General features: G+C 45.8%; 1 protein-coding gene across 1 annotated transcript in view; it reads right to left on the bottom strand.

The window, feature by feature from the left end:
* Positions 1 to 2,660: 2,660 nt before the first annotated feature.
* EXOC4 (exocyst complex component 4) overlaps positions 2,661 to 13,485 on the bottom strand; it is a 353,124-nt gene continuing 342,299 nt past the window's right edge. The window contains exon 18 of the mRNA XM_083401900.1: positions 2,661 to 6,022. Within this exon, the coding sequence (XP_083258026.1) occupies positions 5,785 to 6,022 (238 nt within the window). The 3' untranslated portion in view covers positions 2,661 to 5,784. The remainder of the gene's footprint in view (positions 6,023 to 13,485) is intronic.

Genomic DNA, 13,485 nt, shown 5'->3' with positions numbered 1-13,485 from the left:
CAGACTTACTAAAATGAAAACAAAATATAAATATAAAATATGGCAACCCTATCTCTGGAATCACAGAAGCAGGACATGGAAGCCGTCTCCTATCCTTTGTTCAGGGAGGGATGGCCATAGCTCAGTAGCCGAGTGGTGATTTGAACTTACTGCTAATGGGTGGTATAAAATAAAATTAAAAAACAAGCAAGCAAACTTGGGTCTTCCTGGTCTCCGCTGAACACACACACTTTTGAACCACATTGGCTCTTCTAAAGTGACTGAGCTGGGTTGCAAAGCTACAATCTGGATCTCTCTCTCTCTTGAAATTTAATGCTCAGTGTATGATCTGTAAAATATTTGGGGGAGGGTGTATACATATACAACAGAGCCAATTCAGTTTGACAGAATTGTAACTAGTGGCTGTTCCATACTCAAAAGCTGACAAGCAGAATCAGAGCAGAAGCTTCTATCGGTTCCTCTGCTGCTGCTGTTGCTGCAGTCTCAAGCCCTAATTATCTATATCTAAATAATTTTCCAATCTCTCTCACAGGCTGTTCCTTATTAAGATCTCAGTAGGCTTTAATTTGGGGTAGACAGAGTATCAAATCACCCAGGCTGAGGAACAGGGTGGAGGTAGCTGCTCTCTCTTGCTCCCACATGTAGACACAAAACAGACAAGTGCCTTTTGTGTATTGTGTTCTTTGCCCCCCATCCCCCAAAGTTCGGCTTTGGGCACCCTTGCTTTGTGAAGTGGCCAATTAAAATCCACTTTTGATTGAGAGATTTGAGAGCTGTCGAGTTGCAGGTGAGCAGGGCGAGGCAGAAGATGGCAAAGGGGTCCAAACCTAGGTTTGAGTGGCCGTGAGCAAGTCTCTCTTTCTCTGAGCCTTTGTTCCTCATCCATAAAATGGGAAGAGCAGCAACCTGTTTTATGGAAATTGTGGCAAGACTGGGGAAAAGCCTTATTGGGCTGGTTGTAGTCTGTAACAGGGAGCAAAGACAAGTTTAATCCAATTCTACATTATTGTCTGGATCTCTTCTACCAGCCAAATCAACTCCTCAGTGCTAGGAAGCCTGCACTGAGTTGTGACCAGGCACCCATGGTGAAACCAAGGAGATTGCTTCTCTTTGTCTTCCCCTTCTTGGGAGAGGTAATTATTGGTGTCTTCCTCCTCCTTGCCACCTTATTGCCCTTCTGTCTGAAACATCAGTTTGAACTCTAGCTATTTATATCAACTAACTAGCTTACTTCTTCATATTTCTGTTCAAGCCTCAAAACTAATTTTTACTCTCTGCAAGCGATTTTGTGGGACTAAATATGTTTAATCACAGTAATTGCATGGTGTTTTTTGCTAACTCCCCTAAGCAAGCAAGCTAATATTGGGATTTACTGCTTTGATTGTGCTCATTTCACCCAATTAAGTAAGGTGAAGTGGGTGCGCCTAAAATAAGCGTGCCCATTCCAACAATGTCTGTGGGGTGCAATTGTTTCCAGCAAAAACTCCCCCCTCGCCACCAAAAGAGTAGCGCTGTGAACTTGCAAGTAAGATACAGGTACATGTATACATGTGTATACATGAGTCACTTGGGATAACAAGTGCTTCCTCACCCCTTCCTTCTGCTTCAGATGGCTGAGAACAAAAACAACATGCCAAACTCCTTGTCTCTTATTCTGCCTTTGCAATCATCCTTTGAAGCAGGCTAGTGAGCCAGAGATAGTGATTTCTATCAGGCCACATGCACCCGGGGCCAAGCAATGCAAGGTGCAGGAGATTCAAACAGAATCATGGCAAATTGGCACTGTGCGTGGATGTGAGCTGCATAATGGAATTGGGGGGGGGGTGTCTTTAAGCATCCTATCCTGTGGCCCTCACCCAAGTAGCAGCTTTTAGGGAAAGAGAGAAACATTGGGAGATAAAATCACAGAGCCCCTGTCTTGTATGTAATTGGCTCGCAATAAGCTTTTATGGCTGAGCAGAGACGTGAACGTGGATGTCCACATCCAGACCCCCAGTGAGCAGAGGCGGGCTTAATAACTGTGATCGCGGGGCCATGTTTTGCCTTCCTCCCGTCTCTTGCTGCTTTCATCTATCCAACTGAGCCGGGGGTGGAGGAGGAGGCAGTAATAAACACAATTCAGGCCGCTTATTGCCCAGCCGTAATCATCAAATTTGTTTTTCATCAGCGGCAATTTATGAGGATGTTCATTGCATCAGTGTTCACAGTTCACTCTGTTAGGCGTAGGAGCAAGTGGCAATCAAGGGGGAAGATTGGCTTGTTAGGGTTTTGGACGCGCGAGCATTTGCAATTTCCTCCGCTGAGCTGTGCAGCAAAATACCTTTGGCAAATCATCAGCCGCTCTATTAGAAAGTCGCCCTTGCTTGTTCTTGGATGAACCTGAAATTGGGCTTTCTAATAGCCAAAGCTGCTTCTCACTACGTCTGGCTGGTACACCGTCATCACAGACTAGGTCTCTCAGCAAATATTTCTAGATTGTGTCGAATAGGAAGGCAGCAGAGAGAGTCCTCCTGATTATAACCCATGCACCAGTTTGTAAGAGGCTACATCTGCCTACTGCATAATTTCCTTTTTCCTGGAGGCTTGCCTCTTTCCGATGTTTGGGAGGCCTTTATGTTTGGGATGCGGCTCAAAGAACAAATTAAGCTCAAAGCAGGGTGTATACATGTGTTAATATTTAATAGCAAAAACCAATATAGAATATGCGCAAGTGCCGCCTATTAATTTGTCTCAGATCATACACAAAAGGATCTTTTCAGTTCCCATCACCCTCCCTCTCCCCAGCCCAAGTACTTTTATTCTTCATGGTGTGATCCAGTGCCAACAGCATCTCGAGGGAGAAACTCTCATGGAACTAGGGTTGTGTGCATACCAAGGACTGGAGGAAAAAGCACCTTGTGTCTTCCTTCATTTCACTGGCTTCTGCTTCTGGCACCCTATGCAGACCTGGGCAGTAGTCCTCCTTGACTGCATTTGCTTGTGCTGAGTTAACAGGAATGGAAGGATGCAGGTGGGGGTAGGTCACTTACAGGGGATGGAGGTGCTTAACTCCTCCTCCTGCACCTGCTGGTTCCTTTCCACCTACCACAGATATTCCCCCCCTGGACAATTCCCCCCCAAAACAACTAACTTCAGGTTTTCCAGCTGGAGATAAGCTTGAAGGTGCTTGAAGGTGAGAATAGTCATCCACCCATCTTGCCAACCCTGTATCGCAAGCATCTGCTCATCCCATTAGCATCAGAAGGGAAATATGGGGCTGGAAACTCTGCATTTCCCTTGTAAGATCTGATTTCACTGTCTTTGGCCAAACCCTATTCTGCGTTATTCTCCTGTGCATTAAGAACTCAAATGCTTTTTTATGGGTTTCTTCCACATGCTACTTGCAGGCAGGGTTAGGGAAAATGTTGAAGTTTGGAGCGAGCTGGTGAAAGCTGTTCTTAAGTTTCACCACTAAGACATCAACAGCCCAGAGCCATTTTGAACAGGCACGGCAGTATCTCCCAGGGGACCTCCTGGGTTCCTGTGACCTTAGTTAAGTGTATCTCCTCTTCATGCCTGAAATGTTGCTGTTTATAGGATGGCGGGGAAAGTCTGACCTCCTCAGGGAATTCAAAGCCTGACTTGCAACCTCCTTAAAAATCGCTGCACGGAAGTTGCTGAATAAGCCTTGGAGAGTGCCAGTGCATCCAAGCAAACCACTATACAGTAATTAAGGGCTCCAAAATTATCCTTTAATTTTCCAGTCGAACCAAGAGGAAAGCAACGTAAGCAGCAAGGGAAAAGAACCGGCTCAGAGAGGGCAACTTCTACTTCAAGCTGTAGGCAAAGGGAGTGTGCAATCTTGTGCGAAGAGGAAAGAATACAGCCTGTCCTGCAGTGAAGGGCAAAACCGACAGTGTCAGAGTTGTATCGCCCCTCCCCTCTGACCTGACACCCTTTCAATAAAGGTTATAGAGAAGCAGACAATATTTCTAGGCTTTCCAAGATGAAGGGAAGGGAGGTGTCTATGGAGCTGGCTGACCTAAGTCAACGGCCAGAATGTGACGTTGGCCCACCCACCGTTTGGAAAACACACAAAACCATAGATTAAGGAAACCCATGGTTTGGTATGAATGAGCAGCATTTGGGTGCAAGCTGTTCAAAAGTCTTTGCTCCTGTGGCTGTCGCACTGGGGTGGGGGGGACCAAAGGCTGGCTGTGGTTTACGTGTAAACTAGCATTTGTGGTTTGTTTCTCTTAAGCAAACCATGAGTGGTAAGTCTAGCGAGAGAATGGCTTCCATTTGTGGTTTGTTTGGTGAGAAGCATACCACAAGTGCTGGTTCACACAAAAAGCAAAGCAAGACACGGGTTTCTTTCCTCTTTGGTGCAGCAACAGAAGGAACCGGGGGACAGACGGATGGACGAAAGTGGACTTCTGAGCAGCGTGGACCAGCATGCTGTTCATTCACAGCAAACCACAGTTTATGTTTAACTATGGTTTCATGTGATCTGCAAACCTCGTCATTATTAGGAACAGATCTGAGCTAGCTGTGGCAGCGATGTGCTAAACTTTTACAGAAAGGTTACTCGGCAACTTTCAGACATCATCTTTGACCTGGTTGTGCTCAACCTGAAGCCTGAAGGACAGCAAACTGATATTCTTGCAATGACAGCTTGGAGTCTGCCCTGCTGACCACACCCTGGTCCTATAGCCACCTCTGCCAAGAAAGGTGGCAGACCCCTTCCCTTGCAGTACTAGCTACCTATGGGCTACATGGATCAAATATGTTCTGCATGAGCAAACACAACCTCCCAGGCTTGCTGTAATGCAAGAAGTGTCCTTGAGTTGCAGCCACTGAAGAAAGTTGTAACAACCCAACTTCCGCTTTTGAACTAGAGAGAAAAACCTTGGAAGAAACCAATGATCCCCAATTAGATAGCTAATGAGCTTTGCGGATTTAGAGCCAGCATCTCCAGGGAGACCCAGTGATATTGGTTACGGATGGCAAATGGTCTTCTCTATTAATCAAGTGGTAACGTACCACAGAGTAAGCATGTAAGCATTTACTGAGCTGGTCGAGTGCTGAGTGGTGCAGAGAATATTTCCACAACCAACTGAAATACCGGGGGGAAAGGAGTGACAAACTTTTCCTCACTGCTTGGCTAAATGATACAGGCAACCGGCTGTATACCACGGGAAATGGTATAAATCCAAAGCAGTGGAGCCATGTGGCACCTGGCACTCTCTCTCCCCTTCCCATACAAACCAGTTAAATGCTATTCAAGATGGTGGACAAGCTTCATCTGCAGCTTACCTGGGAAAAGGAGAATCTTGGAAATAAGGGCAGCTGTATATCATGATAGTACTGGCACAATCAAAAACCACTTGATAGGAAGGGGGCAGGAATCTCAACTACGTCCGTCCCTCTCATTTTGACAGCTAGAATTGAATTTTAGTTAAAAATTACTTATCAGTCTTTCTCAATGCTGTAGATCCAACTAGATCAAGTGAACAACAGGTACCCCTCCTTTTTCTACTCCCCTCCCTCATGCCCAGCTAAATCCAATTTGCATTCAATTTCATCATGGTGACATTTCTTAATCGCATCTTGCCACATAACTGGCCTCTAACCCACACCCACCCGAAAAACCCAATGGATAATATTTTCATGAAAAGGGCATAGACCCAAATATCAAACAGACACCCCGCTTTAACAATGCAACGCCCAAAACAATGCAATTCTTGTTGGCTGCAAGCAAGCATGAAGCTTCTCTGGCTAACCGCCCTCCCACAATGGCATCAATTAAACAGTGGTGATTTTCTTGTCCTTGGTGGCTTGCTTGATAGCTGCCTGCTCACAGATTATCTCTTTCAGGCGCTGGAGCCTCATGTTCTGGGTGGTTTGGTCCCCAACGCCGGTCTGGCTGCGGTGCAATAAGCTCAGGGCATAGATGTACTCCAGCTCAGTGTATTTCACCCCTTGATCCACCACCAGATTCAGCAACTCGTCTGCGGTGTTGTACAGCATCTCATAGTATTGCCTGCAATGCAAAGAAGAAAGTTCCACGTTCACTTCAGCAAATGGGGGCAGTGAGAGATTTTACTTTCTTGGGCTCCATGATCACTGCAGATGGTGACAGCAGCCACAAAATTAAAAGGCGCCTGCGTCTTGGGAGAAAAACAATGACAAACCTAGACAGCATTTTAAAAAGCAGAGACATCACCTTGCCAACAAAGGTCTGTATAGTTAAAGCTATAGTTTTCCCAGTAATGATGTATGGAAGTGAGAGCTGGACTATAAAGAAGGCTGATAGCTGAAGAATTGATGCTTTTGAATTACGGTGTTGGAGGAGACTCTTGAGAGTCCCATGGACTGCAAGAAGATCAAACCGATCCATTCTGAAGGAAATCAGCCCTGAGTGCTCACTGGAAGGACAGATCCTGAAGTGGAGGCTCCAATACTGTGACCACCTCATGAGAAGAGAAGACTCCCTGGAAAGGACTCTGATGTTGGGAAAGATGGAGGGCACAAGGAGAAGGGGACGACAGAGGACAAGATGGTTGGATAGTGTCTTCGAAGCTACAAACATGAGTCTGACCAAACTGCGGGAGGCAGTGGAAGACAGAAGTGCCTGGCGTGCTCTGGACCATGGGGTCAAGAAGAGTCGGACACGACTAAATGACAACAACACCAACATGCTGTCAGCTGACCAAACAGGAATCACACTGACAGTTAGAAAATAAAAAAGGGGGAAATGGAGACTTATAAAAGGTAATAGATTAAAATAAGAAAGAAAATTAAAACGAGTCCTGTGTAGGAGGTTAGGGTTCAAAGTGGTTCTGGGACTAGAATGGATGAAAGTCATTTTCAAGAACTATTATCTGCCTCCAGAGGAAGAGCTGTCCTAGTGGAAGGGCTGTAGCCCAATGGTGGCGGGTCTATTTTGCATGCACAAGGTCCCTGGTTCAATCCCTGGCATTTCCAGGTAGGACTGGGAATGTCCTCCATCTGAAACTCAGGGCAGCCGCTGCCAGTCAGTGTACGCAACACTGCGCTAGGTGGACAGGCGCTTAGTCTATGCCTACCTTCTCCCACTCAGCCAGTGCAACCCAGCCTATTTGAAATGAGGAGGCCACGATCTGATACTGTATTGAGTAGACAGAGGGCTCATCCATGCTTCCACTTGTTCTGTGCCTAGAAAGCAAGATTTGAGTGGTTTTCTGCTTGTCCCATGTTTTCTAGGCACGGGTCCGAATTCTTTTCTGTTTGCCCCTCCACTTTCCCTGGGAGAACCTGCTCTTTTGTGCTGAATCGCAGCAAACGGCAATCTGCAGAAAACCCAATTGAGGTTGCTCTGATTCAGCGGCAGAAATTGGGTTCTCCCAGGGGAAGGTCGCAGGACAAGTAGAAGACTGGATGAGCCCACAAACTCCATCCACAGGAGGCCGAATGGCTGAAGTTGCAAAAGGACATTCTGACCAGAATCCAGAACTCACTGCTTCCAGGAGTTACTTGCCACTCCTTAGAGAATCAGATTATTTTCTAATTAAAAAAAACAATTAATATAAAGGCAGTGGTGCGGGGGCTGGGGAGAGAGAAACCTGTATTTTTAATTGGTTGCAATTAAAACCACTGCCTTGTTTGGCCTGGTGTTGCCTTTGGCCAGCCGGCCTACGCATGTGGAATTACTCACTCGATTAGCCGCTCAGCTCAAGGTTTGCCTCCCCTGTCTTTGAAAAGTATTAATAAATATTGATCAGGCGTGCTTCCTGTTTGCCTTTGCCAAAGCAATTTTGATAGGCCTGCTCTCCTGATGTTATCAAATAATGAAATATGAAAGAGAGAGAGAGGGAGAAGAATTCGCCTCTTGATTAGCCTTTGTTCCCTTTTCATAGTTTTTGCTTCCAGCCATAAGAAATGTTTTGTTTGATTTTTTTAGGAGAGGCTAGAGAGAGGCATTCTGCCTGGCAGCACAACTTTTAAATCATCAGGAACACATACACACACACACACACACACACACACACTGCATTTTCTGGTCTAGGTGCTTCATTCTAAGCTTCTGGGGAGCCAACAAGCCCCTCCAAACAGGAAAATCACATGGTGCACCTACAATCATGTGAAAAAGAAAGTGACCCTCTTTGAATTCTGTGGTTTTACTTTTCAGGACATAATAGCAATCATTTGTTCCCTAGCAGGTCGTAAAATTAGGTAAATACAACCTCAGGTGAACAACAACACATGACATATTACATCGTGTCATGATTTATTTAAGCCGATGGAGAAATCAAGTGTGAAAAACTAAGTACACCCTTACTGCTCCCGTAGGAATTAAGAGGCTAAGTAGCAGACAGGGGCTGCTAATCAAATGCCCTTGCTTAATTGATCATCAGCAAATGTGCCCACCTCTATAAAAGCCGAAGTTTTATCAGTTTGCTGGTCTGGAGCATTCAGGTGTGTTTTAACACAATGCAAAGAAGGAAAGACGACACAATGCTCTTAGAGAAGCAAGTGCTGCCTCCCAAGAAACAGGATTCTAAGGTAATCTCCAACCAATTTTAAGTCCATCATTCTACACTGAGAAAGATTATTCAAAAGTGGAAAACATTCAAGACAGCTGCCAATCTTCTCAGGAGGGGACGTCCCAGTGAACTCACCCCAAGGTCAGACCGTGCAATGCTCAGAGAAATTGCAGAAAACCCCAGAGTTACATCTCAGGCTCTATAGGCCTCAGTTAACATGTTAAATGTTAAACTTTGTGACAGCACAATTAGAAAAAGACCAAACAGGCATGGTTTGTTTGGAAGGGTTTCCAGGAGAAAGCCTCGTCTCTCTAAAAAGAACATGGCAGCATAGCTTTGGTTTGCAAAGTCGCATCTGAACAAACGTCTTCTAGAACAATGTCCTTTGGGAAGATGAGACCAAAGTGGAGATGTTTGGCCATAATGCAGTGCCACGTTTAGCAAAAACCAAACACAGGAAACCAGAACAAGCACCTCATCCCAACTGTCAAGCACAATGGTGGAAGGGTGAAGATTTGGGGTTGTTTTGCAGCCACAGGACCTGGGAACCTTGCAGGCATTGAATCAACCATGAACTCCTACAGACAAATGTTTGGCCATTTGCCCAACAGCTGACACTTGGCCGAAACTGGGTCATGCAACAGGAGAAGGATCCCAAGCACACCAGCAAATCTACAAAGAAATGACTGAAAAAACCCAGAATCAAGGTGTTGCAATGGCCCACTCAAAATCCAGACCTCAACCCAATTGAAATGCTGTGTGGGATCTTAAGAGAGCTGTGCCAGCAAACCTCAATGAACTGAAGCAACGTTGTAAAGAAGAATGGGCCAAAATTCATCCACAACAATGTGAGAGACAGATAAAGTCCTACAGAAAATAATTACTTCATGTTATTGCTGCTAAAGGTAGTTCTACAAGCTATTGAATCATAAGGTGTACTTATTTTTCACACATGACTTTTCTATTCTGGCTTTACTTCTGTTAAATAAATCATGACACAGGGTAATATGCCATGTGTTGTTCATCTGAGGTTGTATTTACCTAATTTTAAGACCTGCTAAGGAACAGATGATTGTTGTTATGTCTTCATATGTAAAAACCACAGAATTCAAAGAGGGTGCCCTTTCTTTTTCCCATGAGTGCATTTGCAGACTGCAGGTGAGAGATCAAAGTTTAGATTCTCCCCACAACGAAAACTTGAATGTACAAACAAGCATGTCTGAAAAGGGGTTCCTTCCAGCTCACTCACTTCCTAACTCACTCTGGTTGGTGCATTCGCCTGTAACATGGGACCAATGGCAATTCCAGGAACGGAGTGCAAACCCAAGGCCTTATTGACCCCAAATGACCCTGAAAACAGCAGCAGCCAAGGGTCTAGCTGACTGCCATCTGAGTTTACATCATTTAGGTCCCCCAAAAGGAGAGTGGCACTGAATGTGGCCAATCATTTGGGGTCAGAGAGCCAATGAGGACACTGATGCAGCTTGTGGAGGGGGGTGGGAAGGAAGCATTGGACAATATTAGAGGGTAGTGACTGCCATGCTCTTGTGCGGTTGGTGGCCTCCAAATAACTGAGAAGTACAGTGGTGCCCCACAAGACGAATGCCTCGCAAGACGGAAAACCCGCTAGACAAAAGGGTTTTCCGTTTTGGAGGTGCTTCGCAAAACGAATTTGCTATGGGCTTGCTTCGCAAGACGAAAATGTCTTGCGAGTTCCTGCGATTTTTTTCCTCTCCCCACCCCCTTTTTCTAAGGCACTAAACTGCTAATAGCCTTTTAGCAGCTAATCCGCTAATCCCTTAAGCCTTTAATAGCCGCTAATAGCCGCGAAACCGCTAATAGCGCTAATCCGCTAATAGGGTTGCTTCGCAAGATGAAAAAACCGCTAGATGAAGAGACTCCCGGAACGGATTCTTTTCGTCTTGCGAGGCACCACTGTATTGTAAACACAGGGATGTGGGTGGCACTGTGGGTTAAACTACAGAGCCTAGCACTTGCCGATCAGAAGGTCGGCGGTTCAAATCCCCGCGACGGGGTGAGCTCCCATTGCTCGGTCCCTGCTCCTGCCAACCTAGCAGTTTGAAAGCACGTCAGAGTGCAAGTAGATAAATAGGTACCGCTCTGGCAGGAAAGTAAACAGCATTTCCGTGCGCTGCTCTGGTTCGCCTGAAGCGGCTTAGTCCTGCTGGCCACATGAGCTGTACGCCGGCTCCTTTGGCCAATAAAGCGAGATGAGCGCCGCAACCCCAGAGTCGGTCATGACTGGACCTAATGGTCAGGGGTCCCTTTACCTTTATTGTAAACACATAGTGCTTCTCCAGTCTGAAATCAGCCCTGCTTAAAAGGATCAGGAAGGAGACAATGAGAAAAGCCTTTGCTTCATACCTTGTAGAACCATTGACAGCCAGAGAAAATTCTGGTCTAGATGGACCAATGCCAGGACTCGGTGGAAGACAATCTGTTTATATGCAATAAGGACACGATCGACAAGCAACTTCCATTCCAGTTCCTACACAGAACCTCTACTACTGTTGTTTATTTATCTGGCACCATCAATGTACATAGAAAGCAAGGAGGAGAGTAAGAGGGAAAGAAATTCTGCCCCAAAGAAATTCTTCATCCTAAGGGGGTACATGGGGTGGGGAGGGAGAGAGAGACCAAAAGGGGATATAAGCAGAGAGGAGGCTGGCATGGGAAAGGCAAAGGAAGCAAGCTACTTTCCGCAGACGGATTCAGGAACGTTTGAGGAGCTGCCTCCTTCAAATTAAATGCAAAGCCCCCCTCTCCCCCCCCCCCCCGGCCACCATCTTGAGAAGAAATCAAATCTTATCCAGATCAGGATTCAATCAGGAATTTCCCCTGACTACCCCTTGAAACATTTTGTTTTCTTTTGTTTTGTTTATGCAGGCTAGCCAGGGTTAGAGGTGAAAATTAGCATTTAAATGGAGAAAAGTATTGATGGCACTCATGGGAGATTGTTTCATCTTGGCTGCCTTTCCACTGAGATTATTATTATTTTTAAATATCTAGGGACTTTCCTTCAAGGCAGGCAGTTCAAGATAGGATTGCTTCTCCCCACAGAGCTTTCCCAGAAAAAAAAGAGGCTTTTAAGAATTGCACCAATATTTCATTATTTTATTTTTTAAAGGTGTGTTTCTGGTTCAAGACTCCATTTGTATGAATCATAGAATCATAGAGTTGGAAGAGACCACAAGGGCCATCGAGTCCAACCCCCTGCCAAGCAGGAAACACCATCAGAGCACTCCTGACATATGGTTGTCAAGCCTCTGCTTAAAGACCTCCAAAGAAGGAGACTCCACCACACTCCTTGGCAGCAAATTCCACTGTCAAACAGCTCTTACTGTCAGGAAGTTCTTCCTAATGTTTAGGTGGAATCTTCTTTCTTGTAGTTTGGATCCATTGCTCCGTGTCCGCTTCTCTGGAGCAGCAGAAAACAACCTTTCTCCCTCCTCTATGTGACATCCTTTTATATATTTGAACATGGCTATCATATCACCCTTTAACCTCCTCTTCTCCAGGCTAAACATGCCTAGCTCCCTTTGCCGTTCCTCATAGGGCATCGTTTCCAGGGCTTTGACCATTTTGGTTGCCCTCCTCTGGACACGTTCCAGTTTGTCAGTGTCCTTCTTGAACTGTGGTGCCCAGAACTGGACACAGTACTCCAGGTGAGGTCTGACCAGAGCAGAATACAGTGGCACTATTACTTCTGAATGGGAAGGAAGTTGAGGGATCTGTTGCTGCAGAGTCCAGACGTGTCTCTGATCTGGTCTCCAGTGTCAGGGCAGGAAAAAGACAACAGGCAATGGGCTGGATTGACCTTTAATTAGGCCCACAGCCAGAAATTGCACAGTGAAGAGGCCCAAAGCACAGGAATCATTGCAGAAGCTCACAAACATAACAGAACCTGAGCAGTAAAATTAATTGAAAACGAACAACTAACTTAATAAAAAATGCAGCATCATAAACAAACTCCACAGATCAGACAGCACCAACAGCCCACCTGAATGAAACAGTTTTAGCGGTCCTGAAGGCTACAGAGAAGGGGCTAAAGCAAGATGCCAAGTAGGGATTGGATAGAAATAAATCCACTCAGCGTGCATTTAAAAGTGAACCTACCAAATTCATACTTTCAAAACAATACACAAACCACAAAGCTGCCATTCTTCACAATTCACACTTCTCTGGGTTCTGCAGATGAGTAATGCATGCAGACACGAATACAGTGGTACCTCGGGTTACATACATTTCAGGTTACTGATGCTTCAGGTTACAGACTCCAGTAACCCAGAAATAGTACCTAGGGTTAAGAACTTTGCTTCAGGATGAGAACAGAAATCGTGCTCCAGTGGCGCGGCGGCAGCTGGAGGCCCCATTAGCTAAAGTGGTGCTTCAGGTTAAGAACAGTTTCAGGTTAAGAACGGACCTCCGGAACTAATTAAGTACTTAACCCGAGGTACCACTGTACACTGTGGTAAAGTGGGTAGGAAGAATCATGCTGGAGCAGCTGGTCTTTCAGACATACTGGATCCAAAATGGACCTGACTTTGAAGGTGATAACCAGAACTTTGAATGGGGTTTGGCAACCCACCAGGAGACAATGCAGGTTAAAAAGCATGCCACAAATAACCAGCCCTCATCAATCGTTCCGAGCCAGCCATAGTTTCCAAACAGGCACTCATTGCCATTCCTGCAAAGACAAAGCCCATCTAACATGCAGGAAATGCCTGGCCAAGGGATATCACATGACTAAGTGGCCAGCTATGATGGGATAGGGACGCGGGTGGCGCTGTGGGTTAAACCACTGAGCCTAGGGCTTGCCGATCAGAAGGTTGGCGGTTCGAATTCCCGCAATGGGGTGAGCTCCCGTTGCTCGGTCCCTGCTCCTGCCAACCTAGCAGTTCAAAAGCACGTCGAAGTGCAAGTAGATAAATAGGTACCGCTCTGGCGGGAAGGTAAACGG

This window comes from Podarcis tiliguerta, assembly GCF_965153285.1.
Source record: "Podarcis tiliguerta genome assembly, chromosome: 10".
NCBI lineage: Eukaryota > Metazoa > Chordata > Lepidosauria > Squamata > Lacertidae > Podarcis > Podarcis tiliguerta.
This window is presented reverse-complemented; position numbering and strand designations above follow the sequence as displayed.